At 36.6% G+C, this 26,240-nt stretch overlaps 1 protein-coding gene across 6 annotated transcripts in view; it reads left to right on the top strand.

Annotated features, from left to right (window-relative positions):
- The window catches only part of ATG5 (autophagy related 5), a 109,261-nt gene that overhangs the window by 45,915 nt on the left and 37,106 nt on the right, over positions 1-26,240 (top strand). For 5 of the 6 annotated variants that reach the window (XM_079298769.1, XM_079298767.1, XM_079298766.1 and 2 more), the window contains one exon: positions 22,314-22,851. The exons of the other annotated variant lie outside the window; for it this stretch is intronic. In XM_079298769.1, coding sequence (XP_079154895.1) covers positions 22,314-22,337 — 24 coding nt within the window. In that variant the 3' untranslated portion in view covers positions 22,338-22,851. Of the gene's footprint in view, positions 1-22,313; positions 22,852-26,240 lie in introns of those variants that run through there. 6 annotated transcript variants of the gene reach the window in all.

The raw sequence follows: 26,240 nt of genomic DNA, 5'->3' as shown, positions 1-26,240 counted from the left end.
TGGTTGGAAAAAGAGAAACTAAAGTAGGTACTATTCTTACACATATGATGCGGGATGTGAAGTTTGGTGGGTTTTGGAATGTTGGAATATGCTTGTCTGTTCCTGTATACATCTGCTTAAATTTGGCCCAATTTTATTGAGCGATTTGCAAACTTAAAGAGTTTAATAGATCTGGTCCCTCACATGGGCGTGAGCTCTCCAGAACTCAGCACATTTTCTGCTGTAGCACAGCTTTGTGTTGTAGTGTTGCTCAGTTGTTCCTCTTGTATTGTGAGTGTTCTCCCCTTCTGGTATACTGGAAAGCTAGGGAAGCTGTCTGAGCTGAATGCAGAAAATAATGTGGGCTCCTGAGGAGATGTGGAGGTAGACTGATATACAGAACCAATGGAGGGGGGGTAAGAGTCTGACTGAACAAGTAATTTGGAAGAAAATGACAGATCTGGGAAGCATTAAATGAGATGGGGAGGGTGACTATAAACAATGTGGCAGAATGAAAGAGATTGGGGCAAAAGCCAAAACATGACATAATAAATGTGAACACCTGGACAGAGTAAGTGGGGTAGGAGATGATAAAAGGATGGGGAAGAAAAAGGAACATATTGCTTGTGGAGCATGCACAGAGATCATGCAAGGCATCTGTGAAAGAATGGTGAGTAGATATCCTGCTGGCCAAGTGATTCGGAGAAAGGATTTGGAGAAGCAAATTGAATCAGAAGTTGAAAAGAAGGGTAGTTTGTGCTGGCAGAAGGACAAGCTGCAGGTGAAGAAGTGGTTAGGTGGAGATGGATATTGTCTGATAAAGGACTGAGGAAAACCTCTTCAGGGTTTGCTGTACCACAGACAGGAATGCAAAGCAGAAATGTAGGTGTGGCAACATGGAAAGTACAAAAAAAAGGAAAAAGCAGAATTAAACCAGAAGGATGATAGAGAAGGGTGAACCCTTCTCATAAAGGGAACTGACCTGAAAAGATGGATGCCCATGACAGAGGTGATTCTTACTGCTAGAGATCATGGACAGGGAAGGACAGTGCTGGTTTAGGCTTGACTGCAAGAGCTCATCATACCCTGTTCAATGATTATACAATTTAGCCAATAAGTAAATTTGATTATTCTCTTGCTATCTAAATCCACTCATTCATTATTCAGATATAATGTGCACTATATTAAGTGCTCATGCTCTAATACGGCTTTGAGCTGTTAAAAAAACAACTATTTAAAAACCATACTGTTTAGTGCCACTTTTGAGTTTTGCCTGTAGAAGTATTAGCAGCCATAATGAGAAAAAGATCACCCTTTTCCATCAAGTAGACTAAACTCCCAAGATTGTGGAACCACAGCACATCTGTGCTACTGAAATATCCATGAAACCCATTCAGTAAAATAATTTTCTCTCTGATGCTGGATCACTGAGAATTTAACAAGCTTCCTCTGTCAACAGATTTTCCATCAGTTCAAAATACAGAGGGAGATATGGGCATAGGAGAGTTTAATTTGCAAACATGTTTTGGAAACCTGCGATGCTACACTTAAAGGTTTTACTTCTAAAGCAGTTATCTCCTTTTGAAGTTGAATACTTGAAGTTCAGAATTTGTCAGAGGTGTAGACTGGCTGTACAATCATAATTTCCTTACACACTTAGCATTCAGTTTATAATCACTCTCTGTCTCTCATCTCCCTTTGTCTTCTGGGAGACTATTGTCTTTCTGCCCAGGCTGGGCATGTTTTAGTGTCAGGTGTGTGTAGTGAAAAAGCACAGTCCTGATTCTTGAAAGGATAAATCAAGAATGAATGTGCTTCAGGAAATATTATAATTTAAACAGCCGAATACTGCCTTTGGAAAAATAATTATTTTTTTCCCTGGAGAATTCATTCATAAGTGATCACAGGCAAGCTGAGTGTTACAAATCCATCCATTTTATAGAGAGGAGCATCAGAAAACTCCAGTGGATCAGCATGAGTGTTCTCCTGAGCAGTTTGCTTGTACTTGAAATCAGTGAGACCTCTGGGCCTTTGAGTGTCCAAACTCCAGGCACTTTCTGAAGTAAAGTTTAGGTCTCTCATAACTGTTCTTCTGTCCCACCCTCAAAAAAATTAATGTTTCTGGCTGTAAGATTGCTTTGACTTCAATTTGTTATCTCTAAAAAGATAATTGAGGAAACGCTTGTTAAAATGGTTTCTGAAGAAAAAATAGATTGTAGTCAGACATTAAAAATTGTCCTCTTTGGACTTTACTTAGTATCTTCTAATACTTTTGTTATAAACTTGTATGTTTTGTCTTAATCTACACTTTATTCTGGTGGAGTCATTAAAACAATATTTTAACAAAACAGAATACATTATCAAAGTTTATTAGAAAATAATTAAAAACTTTTTCACACCTGGATTTTCAGACTATTCAGTTATAAAAGTTTAGATTTACTTAATTTTTCTGAACAAAGGAGATAGAAGTAATATCTCATCAAGGATATGCTCAAGGTATAATAGATACTGGAGAAGCGGATTTTTTTATCTTTTTACTCTTTTTTTCAAAGCCATTTAGATATTTTTCCAAGCTGTATTTAATCTTCCTCTTTAGTAAATTGATTCACTGGTGACATCAACTGCATCTTTTCTTCAGTGCAATGCAGTAAATACGAATTTCTTTCTCTCTGTTTTTCTCCATCTGTTGACTTCTTTTCCCCCGTTTTCCTCTATGGTTTTCTCTTTTCCAATGGCTGCTCATTCAGCTGGAAGCTTCACGGTAATTGTGGTGGTTGCTTGTCTGTGGTGACATCCATAGCTGAGCTTTGTGCCGTGGGAACACAGAGAATATATGGTTTTCAGACTCAGCATTTGTAGCTGTATATTGAGCTGTTCCTGCTGCCAGATTCTTAGGGACCACCACCAGAAGAGGGAGGGAAGGATTTCAAGAACCACCCACAGTGTCTATATGCCTTTGCTTTAGGAAGCATGGATATAATTAAGTCTTCCTTTTAACTGTGCTGAGAAAAATGTCTCAATGAAAAAATGTATTTATATATATATATATATGTATGTGGATTGAATATATGCATTGATTGTTAACTCTTGAAAACACGGTGTAAAGAGCACTGTCGAAAGAACAGGCTGAATAATGACTTTAAAAGATTGATAGTGAAAATGGTCTTTGTAAAATGCTGTGTCAATATTATTTTGGACTGTTACAGACTGTGGGTAACTGTTTAGAATACTGTGTTTTATTTAAATTAGCTTATGAAACTATTTATTCAAGGCTTTTATTGTTTGTTGAAGTGCAGTAAAAAATGAAAACTTTGAACTGTTATTATCCCGACCCATACTTTTCTGCCTCTCTTCAAATTGGTCCTTTATTCAATGATATAAATATATATATTTTTAATATCTATTTTTTGAAAATGTACGTGTAAATTTTTTTTTCTGCTTAATGAATTCATTGCTCACCTTTCTGGCTTACTGAATAGTTTAATTTACTTAAGATGTTAATCTGAGAAAAACTGGTGGACAAAAAGACTTTTTATTACAGGTGTTATATCAAAAGCAAAGAGTGGCTTCTGTTTAGAGTCCATCCTCTAACTCTTCAGATTGCAAGGAGTGTCGGCTTTATCTTCTCTTGTCCCAAATCACTGCACTGGAGTTGGAGCAGAGTGCACAGTAATTGGGAACCCATTTGTCAAAATGTGAATCAAGCATTTCATGCATTAGTAGTAATGGTCAGAAAGTGTAAAGAAAAGTGGGGGAATTAGAACAAGCATTAAGAAGCCAGGGTAGTTCTTGAAACTATTGGCCATTACATTAATTATCTTGACTCTAAAGAATACCCTGTTTTTCTAAAGCATTGAGAATGGCTGTCTTTGTTAGCAGCAAACACAGAATCATAGAATGCTTTGGGTTGGAAGGGATCTTAAAGTTCATCTAGTTCCAGCCCTACTGCCATGGGCAGGGGCACCTTCCACTATCCCAGGTTGCTCAAGGCCTCATCCAGCCTGGCTTTGAACACCTGCAGGGATGGGGCAAACCACAGCTTCTCTGCACAACCTGTGCTGCTGTCTCACCACCTGCTGAGTAAAGAATTTATTCCTAATAGTGAATTTAAAGCTGTCCTCTTTCAATTTAAAGCCATTTGCCTTTTTACTATCATTTCATGCCTTGTAAAAAGCCATCTCTGACTCTCCTGTAGGCCTGCATGTTCAGAGATGCTCCAAGGAGGATGCACTTACTTCACCTTGTATTATTCCTGCAGTACTGTGCAGTACTGTCTTGCAGAAGGCTAGGTTAGAACTAATCCAATATAGCCCTCTAATTTTGTGTCTGAATAAGTATTTAGACGGCAAATGTGTTAAATCATCTGTTTTCTCATTAGCTGAATAGTTTTTCTTTTTACATGGTTCCTATTTGGCTGCTTCATAGGCAGTGGTTGTGGTTATGTGGCAACCAAAACACTAAGACCAGGTCACCAACTTTCCATTGAACATTGATGCATTTCATTTGCTTCAGTTATTTTCTTTGTTCTGGTTTTCTGTATTGACATAAAGCTTGAGAAACAGTGAAGTCCTTCTTGTCATGTTTAATAAATATTAAAATCAGTATTTTCAAACTAATCCAATAATCACTTCTTCTGTATTGTAACCCACTGTAGCCTTTCTTTAAGGCATGTTATATTTTTGTGTTTAGTTTCTGAACTAAACTATACTATTTTATCAGTTACACAGCAGTTTATAGATCAGTCACCTCAGTGTGAAATTTTTCTATGGATAAACCTATATTGTTATTAGTATATTTTTTATTTACCTTATTTCCATAATTATTGTTTTATTCAGTTTATCTAAGGGCTGCATACAATTGAAATCAAATTTGGGCATTATGTAGTTATACAGATATACTTAGCTTGCTATTCATGGGCTACTATTCCTGATTGTCCTGAGTTTTTGGAAATCCTTCCTGGAAGATGGGCAATTTCAATTCAGTTTTCAGTCTTTTAAGGTAAAGCATTGCAGGTTCTGTGCTTTGAATGTAGTAAACTGTGTTTAGCTCTCAGTTGTGATCATCTCTTGAAGGAGTGTATGTGTACTTGTTCTTTGTTTGCTTCCCCCAGTTGTTCATACTTAAATCTGAGGCAAGCTGGTCAGTTAGGTTTTTGGGCAATGTCTCATATTTGATCCTTATGGCAGCATCAGGAAAGAGGGGTACTTATTTTTCAGTTCTCTTTTCAGCTGGCGTTGACATGTCTTATTTTCTGTCATGTCAATGTCTCTTTCCTGCTCATGTTCCTCCATCATCTGTTCTAGTAATAGCTCTTACTGTCCTTTGTTGCTCTTTTACTATCTGCTTTTACTTCCTCTAAAACTAACTCTCCTTTGACTAAGCTCACCATAATTTATATAACTAATTTTGCATATTTTCAGACCTGAGCTGATTTCCTAACAGGAATAGATCTAGTTCTCTGGGATAGTAATTAGTCAATAGTCACTTTGGTGTTAGTTTTTTCTTTTTGCTTTCAGTCTTTTTGTCCTTTGGTGTTTTATTATGTAGACTGCAGTTTCCTAGAGTTTGCCAGCAAATTTTTGTATCACTGGATTTAAAAACCTAAAGTATTTTAACGCTAGGGACTGTGCCTCTCCATCAGCATTCTTCAATTTTCCAGTTCCTCTTTTCATTTGTCCTCCAAGATGACCAATGTCCTGGTTAGTTATTCAGGGAAGTCAGAATAAAGTGTCACCTTTCTCATTTACTGTTTTACACTCTTGATACTGTACATATATCCTTTCCAGCCAAAAGTCCAAAATCCTATAGCTTTGCTTCTCATAGACTGTGCGTCATGTAGCTTTGAATCTAAGCTCATGACAGATGGCTTTTTTATTTTAATATGTAATACCCATTCATGAGTGTTTAGAATCAAATTATTCTGATTATTCATGCTACAGCCTGTAAACTCATTGTCTGATCTTTTTTCCCTGTGCTTGTGGATGCCACTTGCACAGACTAAAGTTGATTCTTTAATTGAACAGTTCTTGTGTGGTAAAATGCAATTGTCTGCTGTAGTTCCAGTTCCAGAAAATTAGGCAGTCATTTAAATAACTTCAGAGTTATTACTATTTGTGGGAAGATTTAGTGGATTATGCAGGAACAGACTAAGATAAAGCTTGATATTGCTTGTGGTTTCTTAGACTGTGTTATTGTAGTTCCTATGCAGGTAAGGAAGAGTGGATGTTAAGGCCATGTTGTTGCCTGCAACTACAGCATAAGGTCACATACCTGATATGATAGAACATGTTACTTATGGGTATTCTTCCTCAAACTGATGAATAACAAAATTGTCCATCCCTGAAGGAGATAATACCACAGCTACTGTCCCCCACTGTCTAAAATTCTCTGTTTTACTCAGATTAGGTGGATTAGGCCACCTGCTTACAGCATCACTGTTGTTTATGACAGATAATAAAATTAAGAGTTATATATCTGTTGCTTCAAGGAAGTCATGCTGTGTTTCCCCATGATTTTCTGTATCTGGTGATAGCGTTCCTGTTGCCAATTAAGGAACCTTTGTTTCCAAAAGTACTATCAGTTCTGAATGTCAGCGTTTATCAAATTGGGAAAAAAATGAATAATTCACAACTATTGAAAAAAATATTTTGTTTGGTACACATTTATGAAGTTCCTGTAAATGAACGTCCTGATATTGTAAACAGTTCATTTAGAAATAATGAGTCATCTTAGTAGGAAAAAGGGAGAACATAATATGATCTTACATAGCTACAAAGCAACAACTGCAAGGGGGAACAGTGTTGAGTTCAACAGAATGCTTTGAAGAGGCAAAGGGTTAAAATTATAGAAAACAGAGTTCTGGGGAGGGAAAGACTTTTCTCTCCATACCAGAAATTTAAGACATTGGGCATAATGCAAAGATAAAAACTGTGTAATGCAGAAGAAAGCCGTTTTCTTGCACTGCTATCATGTCTAAACAATTCTGGACACAATTTTAATTTGCTAGTGTTGTTGAAGTCTTCATAAAACTTGTTTTGATTTTTGTCTCATGCTTCCTTGAAGACTCAAATGGTAAACATTTGGACATAATGACGCAAACAGTAGGCTATCAATCATTCCCAGTTTTCACAGCATTGTTGTTCATTCAGAAAAGCTGCGTGAACTGACCTCTTTCTAAAGCAGTGTCATTAGTTCTTTCAGAAATAAAACAAGGATCAAAAAGACTTTCAGGATTTTTCTCTTAAGACTTGCTGTACTGAATGATTTTGTAAAATTAGGGATCAACTGTTTTCAATTAACTCCCAGCTTTTTTTAATGTATAATGTATGAGAGACTACATATTAATTGTTTTTGTTCTCCCTCAGTTTTTTAAGCATTGACTTCCAGTAAATTAGTTAAACGGAAAATTGAATTTAGATTAGATTTGTCATGTAGACTCCTAATTTTGATACAAATGAGAAATTGTGCAACAGAAGGAGGTAAATTTATGCAGTGTGAATGTCTTTGGATAGACATGAAAATGACTGGGCTTGCTCTGCCTGAGGTCAGAATTAGCTTGACTTGGGGCTTACTGTGGGAATTGGAGCAGCACAGCACTATCCCATTCCTTGCTGCTCCTGTGGTGAGCAAACTGAGGAAATCTTTGCTCCCCATGTCTAACTACTAAGTCTGATTGCATATGCTCTCTGCAGACTGGTCTCTGCTTTTCAGGGCTGTGGAGGTGCAATGTTGAAATACTTTCCCAGGCCACGTAAATTTAAAAATATAACAAACCCTGAGCAGTTTTTAGGCACTTTGTTAGCCATTTTCATCCCATGTGGCTGTGAGAATATTGTGAAGGGTTAGAGGTCTTGTAGAGTGTGGGTGTACTAGGAGAAGGTTAAAAGCTAGTGATAAGAATTCTAGTTCGCTGTCTCGTCTGCTGTGGGAGTCATCTTGCAGGCCACAACTGACCTTCAGACCACTGCCTAAGTTTTTCTGCCCTCCTTGCATCCTTGACTCACTGGTGCTTTCCATGTTGGAGGAGGTCATCCTGTACTTCTCCTTTCTGGTGTGAGTCATTATTTGTGCCTGTTATCTTATCCTAACTAGGCCATCTGCTTGGATTATCCTTCTGCATCTGACTTTCATCTTACTGCCGACTTTCTGATTTTTGATTTTTTTTTTTAAACACCCACAAACACCTACCTGCCTCAGTTACCTTTTCTTTAAGTTGAAGTGGAAACTTTCTTTTCTGTGTTAAAATTGCATACCTTTTGATTCAGTAATCCTCTTTGATCAAAGGGGGTGGAAGTCCAGAGGATGGCTTGAGATTATGGCGATAATAGTCATGACTACAGAATTAATGAATATAGAATTAATTTCTCATGACCACATGGAAAGGTGCAAATAATTTGAGAATAATATGGCAGCTGTGCTTCTTGTTAGCTATCTTCATTTCTAAACAAACTCTTTACATAATCAGAGAAGGCTTCTGTTGTCTGCAGAATGTTCTGGCTCACTTACTCTTAAAAGGAAGCATAGCGGGTATGTGAGGCTGCTTGTGATCTTTCTGCATACAATTTCTTGGGAAACACTGAACATGGCTTGGTTTTAAGGGTTTCTCTAACTTTACCTCAATCGACTCTACAAGACTTACCCATTTGGTAGCTTGAGTAGTTTGCTCCTTTCCTGTTGATAAATGGGATGAAATTTAGTAATTCCAAATGCCAAGATTCTGTACCCAGGACAGAGAAGTGCAGAACACAGATACAGACTGGGAGAGGAGTGGCTGGAGAGTAGGCCTGCAGAAAAGGGTCTGGGGGTACTCACTCAGTATGAGGCAGCTGTGTTTCCTGGCAGCCAAGAGAGCAAACCACATCCTGGGGTGCATCAAGCACAGCACAGACAGTCAGTGGAGGTGGTTGTCCCACTGTATTCAGCATTGGTGAAGCCTCACCTGGAGTGCTGTGTGTGGTTCTGGGTCCCACAATGTAAGGGTTTTAAGGTACTCAAGTGCCTCCAGAGGAGAGCAGCAAAGCTGGTGATGGGGCTGGAAGGCATGTCCTGTGAGGAGCAGCTTCCTGAGGAAGGGGAGAGGGAGATGCTAAATTCTTCCCTGAGTATCCAGTGATAGAACATGTGGGAATAGCTCAAATCTGCATGGGGGAGGCTTAGACTGGACCTTATGAAGCATTTCTTTACCATGAGTGTAGTCAAACACTGGAACAGTTTTCTAGAGAGATGGTTGATGCTCCAAGCCTGTCAGTGTTTGAGGCATTTGCTCAATGTCCTTAATAACATTCTCTAACTTTTGGCCAGCCCTGGGTTTCTCATGCAGTTGGATGAGATGGTCATCATAGGTCCCTTCCAACTGCAATAGTCTATTTTAGCTTGCTCTTTCCTCTTGCATCCAGCAACTTTGCTAACATCACAAGAGTAATGTGCTATTTCTTTATGACTTAGAAGTGGTTTCTGGGCATGCACAGGCATGCACATTCAGAATGGTAGACTGTAGGAAGAGGTACAGCAAATAGGGAAATAATCCTGTTTCTCGGACAAGTCTTTGGAAATTTGTTCAGTTTCAGCTAAATTTGTTCTACTGGCCACCCAATAAGTTTTATTAGTATCAGACTCCAGACTATTCTCTTTAAATTAGTCAAAAGGCCAGTGACTTTATTCAGACATAACAAAGTTTTTTAAGTCGATCATTAACAGTAGTAGTATAAAATGGAGAAAGTAAACTCCTTCATAGAGCAAAATAATTTCTTCAAAATTGAGCTTATTCTGTTTGAAAATGACAAGCCAGCATTTCTTAAATTCTATCCGGAAGAGAGGTGAGGTTTTTCATCCTAGAATAGTCTGCTCTTCCTGGGAACATCAGTTCCCTACCACCCATTTCCTAACTGAATGCTATATAGATTTGAAAATCTAGGCAATTAAGAAAATATTGTGGAAAATTACTGCCAGAAAACCTGCCTGATTTCTAGTCATCTGCTGTGTACATGTGAGTTTTAGGACAACTGTTGAGATCAAAGCATCTTGACAGAGTATTTTGGTTGTGTTGGATTTTTAGTTTTAAAATGAGTAATTTTTGTGTTTTAGGAGGCGACCTCAGGTTCCTTATGCACTGTACACATTGCATATTCCCACAGAATTTATCACTTAGATAAAAGATGAGTGAAGAGAGGCAGAAAAGAAGAAATTAAGAAGCACAGAGGGGTGACGTGGCTTGTACCTGGTCACACTGAGGTCAATAGCAGAGTTAAGAATTGGATTTTTTTGAGTCATGATCTTACTCCAAAGGCCACAGAAATCACCTCAGTATGAGTGAGCTATCAACAGCTTCACAGAAAAAAACTCAAATCAAACCTTCCTTCTTGTTTCTCATATTTCCTTGCTTGCAGAAATAAGCATGTCAGCAGCAGCTGAAGTACACTAAGTACATAGATTTACAAGATATTTCTTATGGTTAGTTTCACAGAAAATGTGACAATGCCTTTAATGCTGTAATTGGTGCAAGAGTAACTGGAAATTTGGGTCTACCAAAGCTTTCAGGAGACAGCAATAACCCTCTGTGAAGATCCACAATGTGAAGTTCTCAACCATGATGCTGCAGCACACAAACAAATTTAAATTATGTGATCTCAGTGTTTTTATTTATACTAGTAAACAAAAGTGGTCTAGAACATGTGTTGTTTGTGCTGTATGACTATTAGCAGTTCTTGGGAATAATTTTGGTCAAGGCATATTAATATTCTCCCAGAAAATATGGGCAGAGTTCATGGATTAACAGTCCAGGCAGTGGAGGGAGGCAGATAATGTAACTGAATAGGCATGAGCTGTTCTCTGACATTTTCCCTGAAGTTTGAAGAGTGGGTTCTGGCCCATTTTTTGAATCATATCTATACCTTTAAATTAGGTATATGTACTTTGTTTTTGGGGGTTGGCAGAGTAAAATCATTCCCATCTTCCTTGCATTTCTCTTTTGATCTGATTCTATTTTGCCTTGATGCATATAGGTATTACCTGATTTATCCAGGAGATAAACTTCTTACAGGGATGGAAGAAATAGAACCTGCAAAACTAAAAGACCTACAAAAATAATTAGGAGAAATATAACAGTTTTACCAGTAATGTGATGGAGAATAATCCACTTTGTGTCCTACTCTCTTCTCTGAGGATTCATCAGCACTTGCTAACAGTAGATGTCCCTTGCTTGAATACTTCATTTTGATCAGAGATTTTAATAACTTCACAATCAGTGGATAAACAGTGAATAACTTTATATTTTACTTTGTACCTGTAGTCATTTGGAGAATATCTGTTGAAAAATAGAGGTAAAACTTTTAAAACTTATATCGAAGCCAAAGTCTTATGTAGTGGTTTGGCTTGTGAACAGAGTGCTACAATCAGTGGAGATCTGAATGGACTTGTCCTTTTTCCAGATGGTGTCATCACCCCATTTACAATGGCAAAATGCAGCAGGTCTCTACACTTTGGCAAATAATACTAACATAGCAAATTTTGTTTGCAAATACTGTGTATTTGTGTTGTTAGCTTTATGGATCTATTTTTTTACTATAAAGCAGAAAAATACTTTCTGAACTCTAAATTTAAAATATTTAGGTTATGAGTCAAACTCTCATTAAAAATAAAGATTATATTGTAGTCTATCAGCTTTGCAGCTAACTATCTTAATATTTTGGAATGGAAAAGCTAAAAAGAACTTTTGATGAAAACTTACTTCCAATTTTACTCTGACCAGGTAGCTGTTTTGAGAAGGGCCTATTTTTTTTTAGTGTTCAGTGTAAGGAATCGTACAGGTATTCCATTACTCCTTTCACCAGTCTTTCCTGAATTTTTCAATGCTAGATTTTTCAATTTCACTATGGTAGAGATCTCTAAATACTTTATTCTACTAGCAGCTCAAAAGAACCTACAGTACATGTACAAAAAAAAGGAATTTCATGTGTGCAAACTCTCCAGCCTGCTCATTACAGAATTTATTTTTCGATGAGTAAGGGCCCGGAAGAAGCTAATGTAAGTATTTTAGCAAGGGTTTGTATTTCTCTGATAAACAGCACTCCCCTTCTGTTTGTGATCACAGGATGAAAGCTCTCTAAGCTTGTATATGTACATTTTTACTGCTACATCATGTAGTGTGCTCTTAAGATTGAGATCTCATTCCCCAGGAAGCATTTCTGTCTAAGATTAATTGCCCTTTTAAAATCAGTGTTTGATGTATTCCTTTGGCTATATCCTGACTCACTTTAACCCTCTTTGACCTGACCCCACTGACTATTACTGCCATGGCTGGAGCAGAAATCCTTCAGCCTGATGTATGCAGTACAGACTTGAGCCTGTGGTTTTTCACATCAATGGATTCAATTAGCTAAGTTTTTACTGATCAGCTTAGCAGAGGTTGAAGAATTTGTCAGATACAGAATGAAACTGTCCGTACTTTGCATATAATCAAACTCTCAATTTTCTCATGTAGTTTGCTTGTGAAGTTTTTGTTAAATAATGTAATAATATTCCTGGAAGTAGCATTTTTAAAAAGGAAAACCTAGTTTATTTTTCTCCAGTTAAATAGGGGAAGGCACAAAACATGAAATAACAGCCATTAAGCCTTCAATCTGTATGTGTCACTTATCACTCTTCAGCCAATCGTTTTAAACTGTAATTATGTCCCAATGTCCACTTCTGAATTTGATGTATTAAACTGGGCAGATAAACTAGCAATTAGCATTATGGCTTGAAAACAAGTGAACGTGCTGGTCTCCTCTGTATTGAGAGTGATTTTTCAGAAACAGTACTCCTTTGCTTTGCTAGGAGTAGGTCATCATTTGATTAGCTGAAAAGTTCTTAAAAGAGATGGACGGCCATTAGGATCACAGAATATTTGCAGGCATGATGTGAGTTATAGTAACTTGAAAATGAAGTAAACTTGAGGTTGAAAGTTCAAGAATGCCATTAAAAACTTTTAAAAGTGTATGAATGTGCATATGCTTAGGGGATATATAATATGATTGCATGGTGAATTTGTTATTTAATTGTTTAGCATAATAGTGTTTTGAAAACAATGACATTATAAAAGTTCTGACAAACTATTAGTAACAAGGTCTTTTAGAGCAAATTGATTTGCTTTAAACCAAGCTTTGTAGAGATAAATATCAAATGTTATTTTTTGCTGGTGTTTTTTTTTTTTTTTCCCCAAGAACCACATTGATCATGTTTAGCTCCCTAGCTGTGTAGATAGAGAGCCCTAATTTCTGAATGTCAGTTGTACACTGTTTGGAGGGAAGGCTAACCTCAAATCTAATTAAGGGCATAGTGCATGAAAGGGTTAACTTATTGTAAGTCAAGATGCCTGCTGTTCAAAAAACCTACACAACTCCTAAAAGTGATTTAGCTCTTTCCACAATGGAAAACATATCATGGATGAGTTGGCCTCAATTTGTCACACATTCAAGTGTTTATCTTTTCATGCACACCCTGCCTGTTCCTCATGCATCTAAACGTGTCGTGTGCTTGCTTGTTACATGAACAGCAGCACAATTTGCATTGAACTTTATCACTTTGTTCACATGTGACTGGCCAAACTTAGTGCATTGAGGAAAATTGTTTTATAAGCCTCAGCTGCTAACCTCAGTCCTTTTTAAACTACCACAGGTTTACTGTTAGTTCAGCAACTGATGCTAAGGAAGAAGGGTTATAAGAATATCCCCTGGGAGTTTAGTCTTAACAGTTTTTTTTATTCTGGCTGAAGCTAGATGGGAAGCTAGTTTGATGGGAAGCATCTTTGGCCTTGTAAGGTCTTCTGAAGTCGTTTAAAGACTAAGATGTCAGATTTTTAAGACAAGTATTTTAGGGTTCTGTCGCAAATTAGTTTGGGATTTATTCCAGGAACGCTGTTTTAAAAACTTCTATGAAATATGCAAGAATAAAATTCTTAAAAAGCAACGACAGTAAAGCTTAACCTATTTCCACCCTCTGTCTGCTTTTCCATTGAGCTGCATGAACTCCTTAACAGAAGGAAAAGTTCCCTTGTCTTACATGGTGTTAGTGTTAGTGTTAACTGTTTTGGGGAATTGTTGAAAATAGTCTGCTCAGTGGTGTTGCAGGCCAAATTCACTTTCTCTAAAAACTTTTTGAGTGGACTAGAAAAAAGGTTTTCTAGTTCATTTACATGCTTTCTGGCTCCTATGAGATTGGAAGTGTAAGCCAAGTTCTCATATCCTGCTCCAAAGCATCATAAACTTTTACTTGTGGTGATTACTTAAATGTGCTTTTTTTGCTATGTTTCAGAAATGTGGCTATGTAACCTGAAGATAGACTTGAGATAAAGATGACAGGAAATAACAAGAGAGAAAAATTGCGTGGAGAAGAAAATTATGAATGGGTGGTGCCAAATATTTGATTTAATTTCAGTATTCAAGATTTCAATAATCTTTAGTGATACTTAATGTAGATGATGGTAGTATTGCATATGATAATACTGCACTTCTATTTTGGGGATAGAGAAGGCTGGATTATGCCTGGGGTAATCCAAGGAATGCAATATAAGAGCTGTGACAAAGAAAGTTTTGTCCTCTGTTAAGTCACAGATGTCTAACTTGAGATGTTTATACCATGAGAAGATCACAAAGATGCCAGCCTACTGGCCTTTGTCAAAATCATGTAAAGAAGTAGATCAATAATTAAATCTAACTTAGTGGATATGGATGTAATATCAGCCCATATTTATATCTTACCTGGAGCTGGGCTTTTGTAGTCAGGAACTCTGCAAGAATAGAGATCACTGAAGTTGATTGAGGTCTAGTTCTATCATAGCATTTCGAACAATTACTTCTTCTGAGGTGCTCTGGTAAGATGAGGACACTAGAAGGGTTAAATTGAGATATGTAATATGAGTGACAAAACACTCCAGGATCGAGAGACTGATGTTTCTAACTCTTTATTTTGGAGAAGAATTTTAAAAAGTCTACTTAAGGAATCAGAAAACACAGGTTGAACACTCTTGTTTTGTTATTTGTAGGTTGTTCAGCAAAGTATAAAAAATTAACATTCATTTTAAAAGAGATTTTAAAACAAAATATGAAATTGTTGCTTTTATTTACCATACCCCCAGTTGAAAACAGACATTTAGGAAAACTATGGCTTTCAGTTGGAGCAATTTAACTCATGTTACTACCAATGGTTAAAATGACTGATATTGTCTTGTTCCTGGCAGGTAACTAAATCTGTGTCATGATTTATTTATATTCATGTTGGGCAGCTAGAGTCTATCCAGAAACTGTAATTCTTATTCTCCAAACCACATCTTGTGTTTGGAACAATTTTTATTTCAGACATGGAATCTTTTTGAAATTTATTCTGAGTAATGAATGCACTGACCTTGTATTTATGTGTGTGAGTTCTTTACCTGAAGTCAGCTTCAGTGGCTTTCCCCAGTGCTGGTGAGGTATGTAGGCAGGAAGGAAAAGTCAGTCCTGTGCTTTCATGTCACATATCAGCATCTAAAATTTTTGAGGTCAGAGGAACCTTTTGTTGTGGCTAGGCTATTGTAGAGTTGGCTTTGCAGAGCTCTTTGTGTGTTCTTGCTCTTGGTCAGAGGATACTGAACAGCATATCAGCTGATGTGATCCAGTGTATCATGTGTGTCTCCTTAAACTGATCATCATTCCAACTTGGGGGAGAGGAAGAGAATAAGGACATTTTTTTGTGTGGTTGAAATGAAGTTAAAAGCATATTAAGATCACTATAAAAAATGAGTCACTTCTAGCAATAGAGCCTACTGTTGTGACAAGCAGGATCATTTTTGCACAAGGTGGAATTCACAGAAAAGTAAGGACAGCCTGGGATATGCTGGCTGAAGTAGGCTAGTGTGAAGCTTCTGAAAGCTCATAAGATTTTACTTTAAAATTCTGAATTCTAACCAAAAGAACCCTGCTCATGTAGTAAACTTAGACCTTGAAGCTATACGATGAAATACTTGAAATACTATGAAATACTTAGTTTTAGTGTTAGTAAAGAGAACTTTGGTTTTAGTAAAGAGAACTTGTTTGCTGTCTGATATATTTGTGCTGGGTTCGTTCAAAGAGCAGAATATCATTTGGCCATGAGATTTGACCAAAATCAACTTCTTATGCACTTCCCATGAAATGACAATAAATATTGAGCTCTTGTTAATACTCAGCTGATTAAGTAAATTTTTTTCAGTGCACAAATTTATTTTTCTATTTGGTCCCTTTATATTGAGGTTGTCATTACAGTGGAATCAGAACACCTCACCATATTTCTGCACCTTGGTCACTATTACACATACACATGATGGAAACTGATTGCAGATGTTCCAGTTAGATTGGAGTTTATGAATGGAAAAACCTGTAATAATATGTGTTAGTTTCTAATGCTATTTTTTAAGGTACTGAGGAAAAGTAAAGCATGAATATTTAATTTATACATAGGTTTGATTCATTCTGTAGCTATGGTTGCCCACTGAGCAAAGAATTATTTTGCCCCAAATTAAAAAATACATGGTATCTGCCTATAGTATGTACTACAAAAGTGATGTGAAAATGCTCATAAATGTTCCTTAGCCTAACTTTTTTTTTACATGTTATGAACATGTGGTTTTTTTGTAGCACACACAATAAAAATAATTGTGAAGCTTGTTTTGTTGTAAATGGTATCCTGTCTTTGTCAATTTTAATATTGGACATTGGAGCTGTTTGGACAGGTTACTGTTAAACGAGGTAGATGCTTTTCGTCAAGTTTCAGGGTTAACAAATTAAACCATTGCTGACCTTATTGAGGTTTGAGGGTTTTTAGAGATGCTACCTACTTAAAAGTGCAAAAAAGTGAAGTACATTCATCAAATATTTGTTTTTCTTTTCTGCTACCAGTGCTGAAGTCACTGGCAGAGAATTTCTTTAGACTGTGAGGCTTGTTTGGAGCTGTCTCATCTGTGATTGTTCTAGAATATCCAACCTGAGGTGCCTAGAGAGGAGAAGAGTAACTTCAGCCACTGTCCAGTGCTTTCCTACTACATGTGGTTACAAATTAGAACAAGGTCTTCGAATTTGCTTGCTAATATAGAATAGTCTCTTGTAAATAAGAGCACAGTTTCATGTGTGATCCTTGGTCCTAGATCAGAAGCCTGGCTTCTAAGAAGGAAATTTTCACTTTTGCTTACCAGAGATTTAGCCTTGCCAAGCTTTGGCTTTAGGCTTTCAAAATTGGGTCAGCAGTATCTTTCAGTAACAAACTTAGTGCTTGCACACTATTACTCACATGAAGCACGTTACTGAAAGTTATATTTCTGTAAGTAATTTCCTAAGAGATCTTACAGTGGTAGATTAAAATCTTTCCAGTGAAGGTGTTGGTGTGTCTCTTTAGATTCAGAGATGTCCGAGGCACCAGGTGCTGAGCACACACTGTTCCCCTGCCAGATAATCTGGGGAGGAGAAGAAATGGGGAGGAAAGCAGCCATACCACAGTCACAAAAAGAAAATTCTGCTCCTTATAATGCTGTCCCAAGATGAGTTTTACTACAATATGGTATAGCCTATTGTCAGGAATACCTTTAGTATCATCTTCTCCAGAGCAGACCAAATGTCTATGGCCCACTTCACAGCTGGAAAAGCTGGCATTCATTACACTACTAAAATGCTGCTACTGCATGGAACTTGGTTGTGTTTATTCTTTACACATTTTGGTGTCCTTATCTATAGTCCTGTGGCCTTGTACCGTACAAGAAATGCATTGTTTCCTCTAATTTGAAGTACTGGGTCCTATTTGCCTTTGTAGAGTTGTAAAGCAAATTTTATAAATGGTGCTGCCTCTGACTACAGGCAGATTCTAGGACTTGCTATGCAGAGAACTTGCATTCTGAGGATTCTAATTGAGTACTCCAGCAGGGGTAAAGCCTGAATATCTTGTATTGTCTATCAGTTAAGGGATTTAAGCCTGCTAAATTGCCCTGACAGGTGATTGCTTGAGGCCACAAATCAGAAGGGAGGTATTTTATCCCACTAAAGAATTTTAAGTGGTACATCAGGTGTAGTCTGGCTAGAGGAGCTGATCTTGTGTGGGTGAAAGGGAGTATGTCACTGTAGCAGTGGTGAGTATTGAGGTGCTAATCTGGGTAAAAACCAGTTGAAATAAGTACCTGTGACAGAAGCAGTGCCTTCTAGCTGTTCTGCTCTCAGGCACCTAAATCTGCCTGAAAACTAAACCAATCTTTTATCTCCGTCTTCAGTTTTTTCTTTTAAGTAATAACATAAGTCAGTAGAAAAATTTACTTAGATGTATCAGTGGTTATGTGCCAAAATCTGAATTGATGCTGAAGAAGCTGATTTTCCTAATACTGAGCAGTTGACTTTGCAAGCAACAACCTACATAGCTGAAGGGAAGAGAAAAACTTACTGTGTGATACCATGACACCTTCTCTGATACCTGCAGATTTTCTTGTTTGTTCTTCTGTGTCTTGCTGACTCCTGGATATTGAGGGGTTTTAAAGAGGAGAGAGTGGACTCAAGCTGCCTCAGGTTGAGGAGGGCTTTGAGCCATTCTCTCAAGGGCTCACTCAAGATGCAACAGGCCACTCTCTCTTGCTTCCTTCCAGCAGATGCCTGTCTGCAAAAGAGAGTGCCAATACTTTCTTGAAGTGCTTTCCTCATCAGGAACATGGAGCCTTATAGGTGACAGAAAAGCAGATCTCTTTTTAAACCCTTTGCTTCAGAGGTTCTTGTTTCTCTCAATTTTATGTACAGAGCTGGAAAACTCTTCTGACTTTACATGATCTTATTAATTAGCCTGGGTCTGGTCAACACTTTGTGTTGCAGCCTTGAGTCAGGATTTAAGTTAAGTGAGTTGAATGTCTCAAAAATGTCTTAGTACATAACATGTAAGCATAGTCATCTGCCTTCTGGAGATGGAATCTTGTTAAGTTTTACCAAAAGGCTTTTTTCATCTTTATCATCTTTTATCATGCTTAGAGCTTGCCTCTAGTAACTTGATGGGGCTATAGTACCTTCTCTATTGATAAAACTTCACCAGGAAAGCAGAAAAAAAATCCTTTAATCTTGGGACAACCACTCTGATAGATGACTTCATTAGTTTTCAGAGTTTTTTTGTTTCTTTTCTTTGCAAATGCCAAAACAGTGTTTGTTACTTGTGCATCACTTCAGTAATGTAGAAATACTCAGATTTTAAGTAGCATTGTGAAAACTTACAAAACATATATTGCTGTGCTTTTATTTTTCGGGTATTTCCACTTTGTCTTACTCCCCAGAGTAACTTGCAGCAAAGCAAAAAAAATCTTATATAATATGATAAGTAACTTGTAACTCAGTTCTGAAAGGATTTTAAGAGGACAAAAAAAAGTTGATGAGGTTACTGGAGAATAGTGGTTTTGAGGAAATCTTTGGATTTTTTTCACTACATTGCTGAACATTGTAGAATGGATATTGACAGTAATGATACCATCAGGTCTGGACCCTGTGCACTGTGGATGAGCAGTTATTTGCCCTAATTTTCACAGGTATTATCCAGTGATGTAGTGGCATTACTCATTGTAATTAGGTAGTTTAAATTTTATACTACTAATTTAAATATATGTTGTGTTTAGTAACTTGTATACTTTGTAGATGCATTTTGTCAGTTTAAAAATGCTTCTTGTGATCATAGAATGTGGGGTGGGGAAGAAGAGGGCAGCGGTTGATGTGTCAAGGTGCATCTAAAATCATGGAAAGAAAATTATTTTGTCAATCTATTAGTTTATCATATCTCTAAAACAGGTGGATGACGTTTTCATGATAGCTAGCAGATCATTCAGGACTCAGATCACAGTGGAAGTGGGCAAGAATTAGATAGCTGTTGACAAAACAGGAATACTCTTCAGTAATTTTTTTAGTGTATTTGCTATTTACAGCTTTTTTCTACATAAAGTGGAGAAGAGTCTCTATGGGAGAGACTCTGATTTATAAACGGATGTGTGATGGAAAACATGAAAGTTGAGGAAAGTTTGGGTAAATGTGCCTTAAGTGAGAGTTTATGGTTCCTAGTAACAAAAGGAGAGAAGAATGTTGAAGTAAAAACAATGGATTTTGTGAAAGAAGGCTGCAGTAAATACGGAATTGGGAGATAAGATCTATTCAGTCAAGCCTCAAGGGGAAAAGGAATTAGGGAGAAGTGATGCTTTGACAGAGATAATACTAAAGCACAAACAATGCTAATGCAGAGATTAGATTTTAATTAAACTGTAAATTCTTCATTGACCTCTGAGGCTTTCTGAGTTTGCCAAGGAACAGAATAAAAGACTTGTATGAGAAAGGGACAAAGCTGGGTAAGGAATGGAGAGACCAAGATTACTACCTGCAGTTCATTTTTAAGCAAGAGTAGGCACATGCACACACATGCAAAATATTATATTGCACAGTAATGGAAGAGCCAAAGAAAGTGTTTATGATTTATAAGCATTTCTTCCAATGGCAAGAAAAGGATACTGAGGTTCTAAAGCTTTTAATCTTATTTTTTGCAAGTTTTGGCTAAAAAGAGTCAGATGTATTCTGTCATCTGGTTTAATGCAAATTAGTTGTTTCTGAAAATTAAATAATACTATGAAACATTTTAAAAAGTCACTAACTCATACCAATTTAAGGAATACCATAGGTAGGTTTTAAAGTGTTAAATACATATATTTGGAGGTTACTTAAAAACATTTAGATGCTCCCTAACTTCTAAGAAGAAAAAAAACTGGTGTTGTAAATGAATGAATGCACCACCACAACTGGATCTCTGAGATCTTTTGTTTTGGAGTTTATTCTCTTGACAATCTGACTGGGAGTGTTTCAGCCCAATAGATACCTGTTTTGGCTTGAAATACCAGAAGTTGGTTTTTAAATGATGTGCTTTGTTCTTCAGACTTGTCTGCAATAAAACCAGAAACCAGCAAGTGTTTATATGCTTAATGCAGTGTGATAATGTGTGTATTATACCACTTTGTACAGAATATACCATATGTAGGAAACAAGTAGAAAAAGTATAATGCTTTATTTTAAGCAAACATAACTGTCTGCTCTTGCAGGAAGAATCATTACTAGCATAAAGTCAACTGTGTGTTTAAGGATGATTTTTTTACCAGCATAATTTAGCTGTGCGGGCATAGAGAACTGGTTATACAGACTTTCTTCAGGCAGCTGTCAAATCATCTTGGCTACCAAACAAACCTGATTTTATCTGTGTTATAAAATAGAAATTACACTATGATTGGGGCCGCTGAATGAAAGAACCAGTAATGGTATCTACATTTCTAGGTTTTGCTCTTTTCCATGCAGCTCTTGGTGAGGATGGTGGTTTGCTCTGTAATAAATTCACTGGAGGAGGACATAAAATGCCAATTAGTGAATGCAGTAATACTATGTGGATTTTTGAATGTGGATTTCACTGTGGTAGGTCCATGTGAGAATGCCATAGTATAGAATAAAATGAGTGAAATGTCACTGCCTACTTTTTCCCCCCTAACCATTATTTGAAGCATATTTCATATGCTCTTCTAATCCCTTGTCTCTGAAATAAATTTTCATTTTTTGTTGTTTTAGTTCATGTCATGACTGTTATGTCAGTTGCTTTAGCTGGTTCCCATCATTTGAATCAAAGGATCAAAGTACTTGCATCCTCCGGGACAAGTATAAATAAAAAGAATTGAAATATTCTTAGAAAATACTCTTGTTATAGTGGGAACCATTTGCTAGCTTAGCTTTTCCAAGACATGAAACTAAGTGAGAAAAAGCCGGTGCCAACTCTGCCTCTGGAGTAACTCTGAAATACTGCTAGTGATGTATGTAAATTATTATTAGCAAAACAAAATTACTTCAGGAATAATACATGTATTATATTATACACAGTCCAGCTTTTTCAGGAGATCACAGTATTAAAAGTACAACTTACCAGTATGTTTTAAGAAGCTCAACATTGTAAGCATGATCTGTGTAAAATTCATATGCCTTACAGCTGGGTGAGTTGGATGTGCCTTAACTGGGTTAACAACAAGCTGAGATCACTGTAGGATTAATGAAAGCTCTCTTGCAACTAATAAAGAAGAGTACCACTTTCATTAAGTTTCATGTAATTCCAGTTTTTTCTTGGAATTAATTTTAACTCAGTTTCTGTTTCAGATGATACAAGTCTCAGCTTTCTCCACGCTGATATTTCCTACCCTTCATTCTGTTAAATGTTAAACTCCGTAACACCAATTAAATCTACCGTAAATTAAGTATGAGTAAATGTTTAATCTTTCTGTGAACTTTGAATGGTATACTAGTGGTTTCTCTTTTTCTTTGAATTAGATGGAGAGCAGAAGACTCAAGTGATGATTCATGGAATTGAGCCAATGCTGGAAACACCCATTCAGTGGCTAAGCGAACATATGAGCTATCCAGATAATTTTCTCCACATTAGTATCATTCCCCGACCTACTGATTGAAACTCAGCTATATTCCTATGAGGATCATTCTCAAGCTGGAATTCTAAGGGCATGTCAACTTCTTGCTTCTGTCAGCCTTGACAGAGGCAGCCTGACCAGAAAAAAAGAAACCAACAAAAAGCCGAAACAAAACAAGAAGTCCTCACTGCTGTAAGCCAAACAGGAAGAGAGATCCTATCATCAGATAAGGGCAATTGGGCTGATCTTATTTTGCATCACTGCTGTGTTTGTTCACTGCTGTAATTAAATCAGTTGCGATATGAAAGAATTTACAGGACTTCTGCAAGTCTGCTGTTTTCTTGTAAAATATAATGAAGCTGAAACTGTCAGCCGAAGAGCAAATGGAAATATGCCACTTGATTGTATTTCTGATTAACAAATAAACAGGGCTGTTTCCTAAAGAGGTAGTGTTTCAGCTTTGAGGGTGGAAACATTGGTTTAATTTTCTAGAAAGTTAGACACTGAGAGATTTGGTTACCAATAGCTTTTTGTAAAAGATCAAATTACTGTAAATCCATCTTTCCTTAATGAGAAGTTCATGTTTACAGTATATGTATTGGTATGCAAATGATCTTTTAACTTTGATAACAAGCAGTGAGAGATTTTAAAGTAAGCCCGTGAGCATGTTTTGTCAGTTAAAAACATGCACAACTTAATAATTGCAAATACTTTTGTATGCTGCCACTGAATATTGCAGTGTGTTTATTATTCAAACCAGTTTTCATAGACTAGCAATGATCTAGGGTAATTTGTCTCAGGATTCATCATGGCATTTCTTGTGCTCATCTAATTTTTTTTTTCTTTAAGAGTATATTTTCTTAATTTACTTTAAGAAGTTGTTTTTTTAAATAAGTTACATGGATGTTGCAAACAGGATTGTATCCTGCTGTTTATTCCCATAGACTAGGAAACAGTTAAATCATAGTATCATGAACAGATTGCTTTTTAATGATTTTGAATTTTGGAAAGCTGAGGCTTTTCCAAGCTAATACTTTCTTATATCTGTGGTCCCTGAGAAATCAATCCACAACTTGGAAGCTTCTAATCTCATTGCAGTTTTTTTCTTAGTGTAGCAGATGTATTTTTAGGTTATTGGATCATTTTGGTTTCTAAATGTTGGTTACCATTGCAGATGCTACTCGAACTCTACCAATTTTATTTAATTTTTTTTTTTTTTGTGTTACATTAAATTCATCAAATTCTGTGCTCTATTGCTTTGTCTGCAGTTTGTGGCTGTTTGTGGCACAAAATTATGTTTATAGTAGACATATTATCCAATCTGTCAAATATTATCCAATATAAAGAACGCATGACATTTTTCTTCCAAAAATTGTGGCTGTCGAAGCTCATACTCACAGTCTCGGCTTATAAATGTTCTGGTAATTCCCAGTGCTGTTCCCATTCATTTCCATGCTCCTTTATGGTAGGATACTTACCTGTATCTGAAAAAGAAGAAAATGAAAATCAATCAAATGAACAAAAACCTCTTTCTGAAGGGAGAGGGGAAGGATCTCCATGGGTGAGGATAGGTTGAGGCTAGGAAGAGCCCTGAGGGCAGAAAAAGTCATAGACAGATTAGATACTGTTTTAAATGTTAATGAGGAAATAGCATTAAGGAAATGGAAGGGTAAAGGTACTAATGAAACAAACCTATGCTGTATTCTGCAGGATATGAAGAATTTTTGAAACAAAACAAACCATGCTGGTCTGTGTTTATGCAGAATTGAAATATAATATTCTTACGGTGGGATGATTTAGTTGAATTATTCCAATTTCCAGTTCTGTTTGGAATTTTTGTTACAGTGTTGGATTGGCATTTATAAACTTCCTTAGGCACACATATCTAAATATTTTGGAGATTTTCAAAGTCCTGCCAATGGATAAAGCAAATGTTTTGTAGAGTCTTCATATTTAAAAAAAAAAAATATTTTGTAGGGATAATTTTTCCATTAATCAGGATAAGAGGCAATACATTTCAAAAACTGTAGAGATTGTGTTTCCTTTGTTTTAAGGTAATCTGGGGTGAGTCACTGAATATATGAATATTTTCTGCACCAGCATTTTAAGTATACAGCTCTTCTTGTGGCCCGTATTTGCCGGTAATCCGACTTCAAGGCCTAGCATGGAACAAAGAAATAGCTTGGCTTTAAAACAACTCTTTCCTCTTACTTTAACTATTTAAACTTTATTAAAAAATAAAACAAAGTTTGAGTCTGTCTTTATTTCCAGCTAAATAAGGATCTTTGTCAAGGAATTACAAGAGTATTTAATTAATACTTAATAAGCAGGAAGTTCTTAGAAGAGATTTTTAGAGTATTATCACATATGGAATGGGTTCTGAATTAAAGCATGTAGATATCTGTTCTGTGTTAAAATATCTGGTTTTGAGATAGGCATGGTGACATTTCGAAATGTCACACTAAACCTGAGTAATATCTCTAGAGATAGAGGTAAAAAAACATTCAAAACTAGATTTCAGATTTCTGTACTTTCAAGTTACACTATCAAATTAGCTTGTTGATGAGTTTAAAGTGGGAGAGATGTTTTCTCTCCTTCCCTTGCTTTTCATGTCTCTACAATTCAAGTAATTCACTTCCTTTAACTGTGAAATGAAACACCAGTTTCTCTGAAGTATAGATTGAAGAACACAAAGGAATACAGACCAGCTATGCAAACAGCTGCATGAAAAATTTGGTGTACGTCAGGTTTTTATATGTATAAAATAATTATCATTATATGGAGTTTAAAGGTGTGGTTTTAGTAGCATTTATATGTATAAAAAACCACCGAGGGTAGAAAGAGAGGCAGTCAAACCCCACATTAGGATTAGAGGATTTTGACTGCAATTGAAACTGCCAAAATGTGTCCAGTTCTAAATAGCACTTTCCGCTGAAGATGTTCAAAGCCATAATCCTTGCATCACTTCACTAGGTCCATAATAGAACAAATATGTTGTGGAAACAAGTCTGTGATCTAGCTACTAATACCCATTACACCCTGAGCTCTCACCATAACTGAGTACAGCATGTTGGAAAGGGTGAAGCCTGTTTGCAGTGTAGTTTGCTTATATCTGTTGGAATTTGGAGGATTGCTTGCTAGAGTTTTGTCAAGTGTGTTTTACAAGTTCACAAGCACTTCTTAGAAACCTCTGGAAGCTTGGTTCTTTTTCAAAGAAAATCAGTGGGAGAAAATGCAATCAGTAACACTGTTCACTAAACCTGTCCCTTCAGTGGCTGCCTTACAGTGAAAGACACGTGGAGAGAGTGCACGAGTGAGAGCTGGTGATGCCTTATTTTGTACAGATATGTATATAATTTCTCCTTGTGTATATTGTTAATTGGTGTCCCAGATGACATAACAAACCAGACAGCTTGTTATTCTTTCAGCTAGACAGAGGCACTCAAGTATTTTTATTACTACAAAATTAAAGATCAGAATGGAAACTATCTGGCTGAAACTTGCACCTTACATGCTTTTCTAACTATAATTAAAATAATCTGCACTTCAGAGGTTTGATTTCCATCAGTCATATGTACACACACCCTCACTGATTTTTTTCCACAGCTCAAAATTAGCAAAATTGGCTGATTTTCCTTAATTTTAAAGTTTATCTGAGTCTGTACAAGGCAAACAGGAGGAGGGATCAGGCCATGGGGGGAGCCTGAAGCCCTGAAATCGTGGCATGACACAGGAAGTCATACGGTTTCTTCACCATTTCCACAGCCACCATTTTATCATTTATATTCATTTATATGAATCCTGGCCCTTGCAGATTCTTCTTTAATTTGCA

The sequence above is a fragment of the Erithacus rubecula genome (genome assembly GCF_903797595.1).
Source record: "Erithacus rubecula genome assembly, chromosome: 2".
In the NCBI taxonomy this organism is placed as follows: domain Eukaryota; kingdom Metazoa; phylum Chordata; class Aves; order Passeriformes; family Muscicapidae; genus Erithacus; species Erithacus rubecula.
The sequence above is the reverse complement of the archived record's forward strand: the minus strand, read 5'-3'. Positions and strand labels throughout refer to the sequence as shown.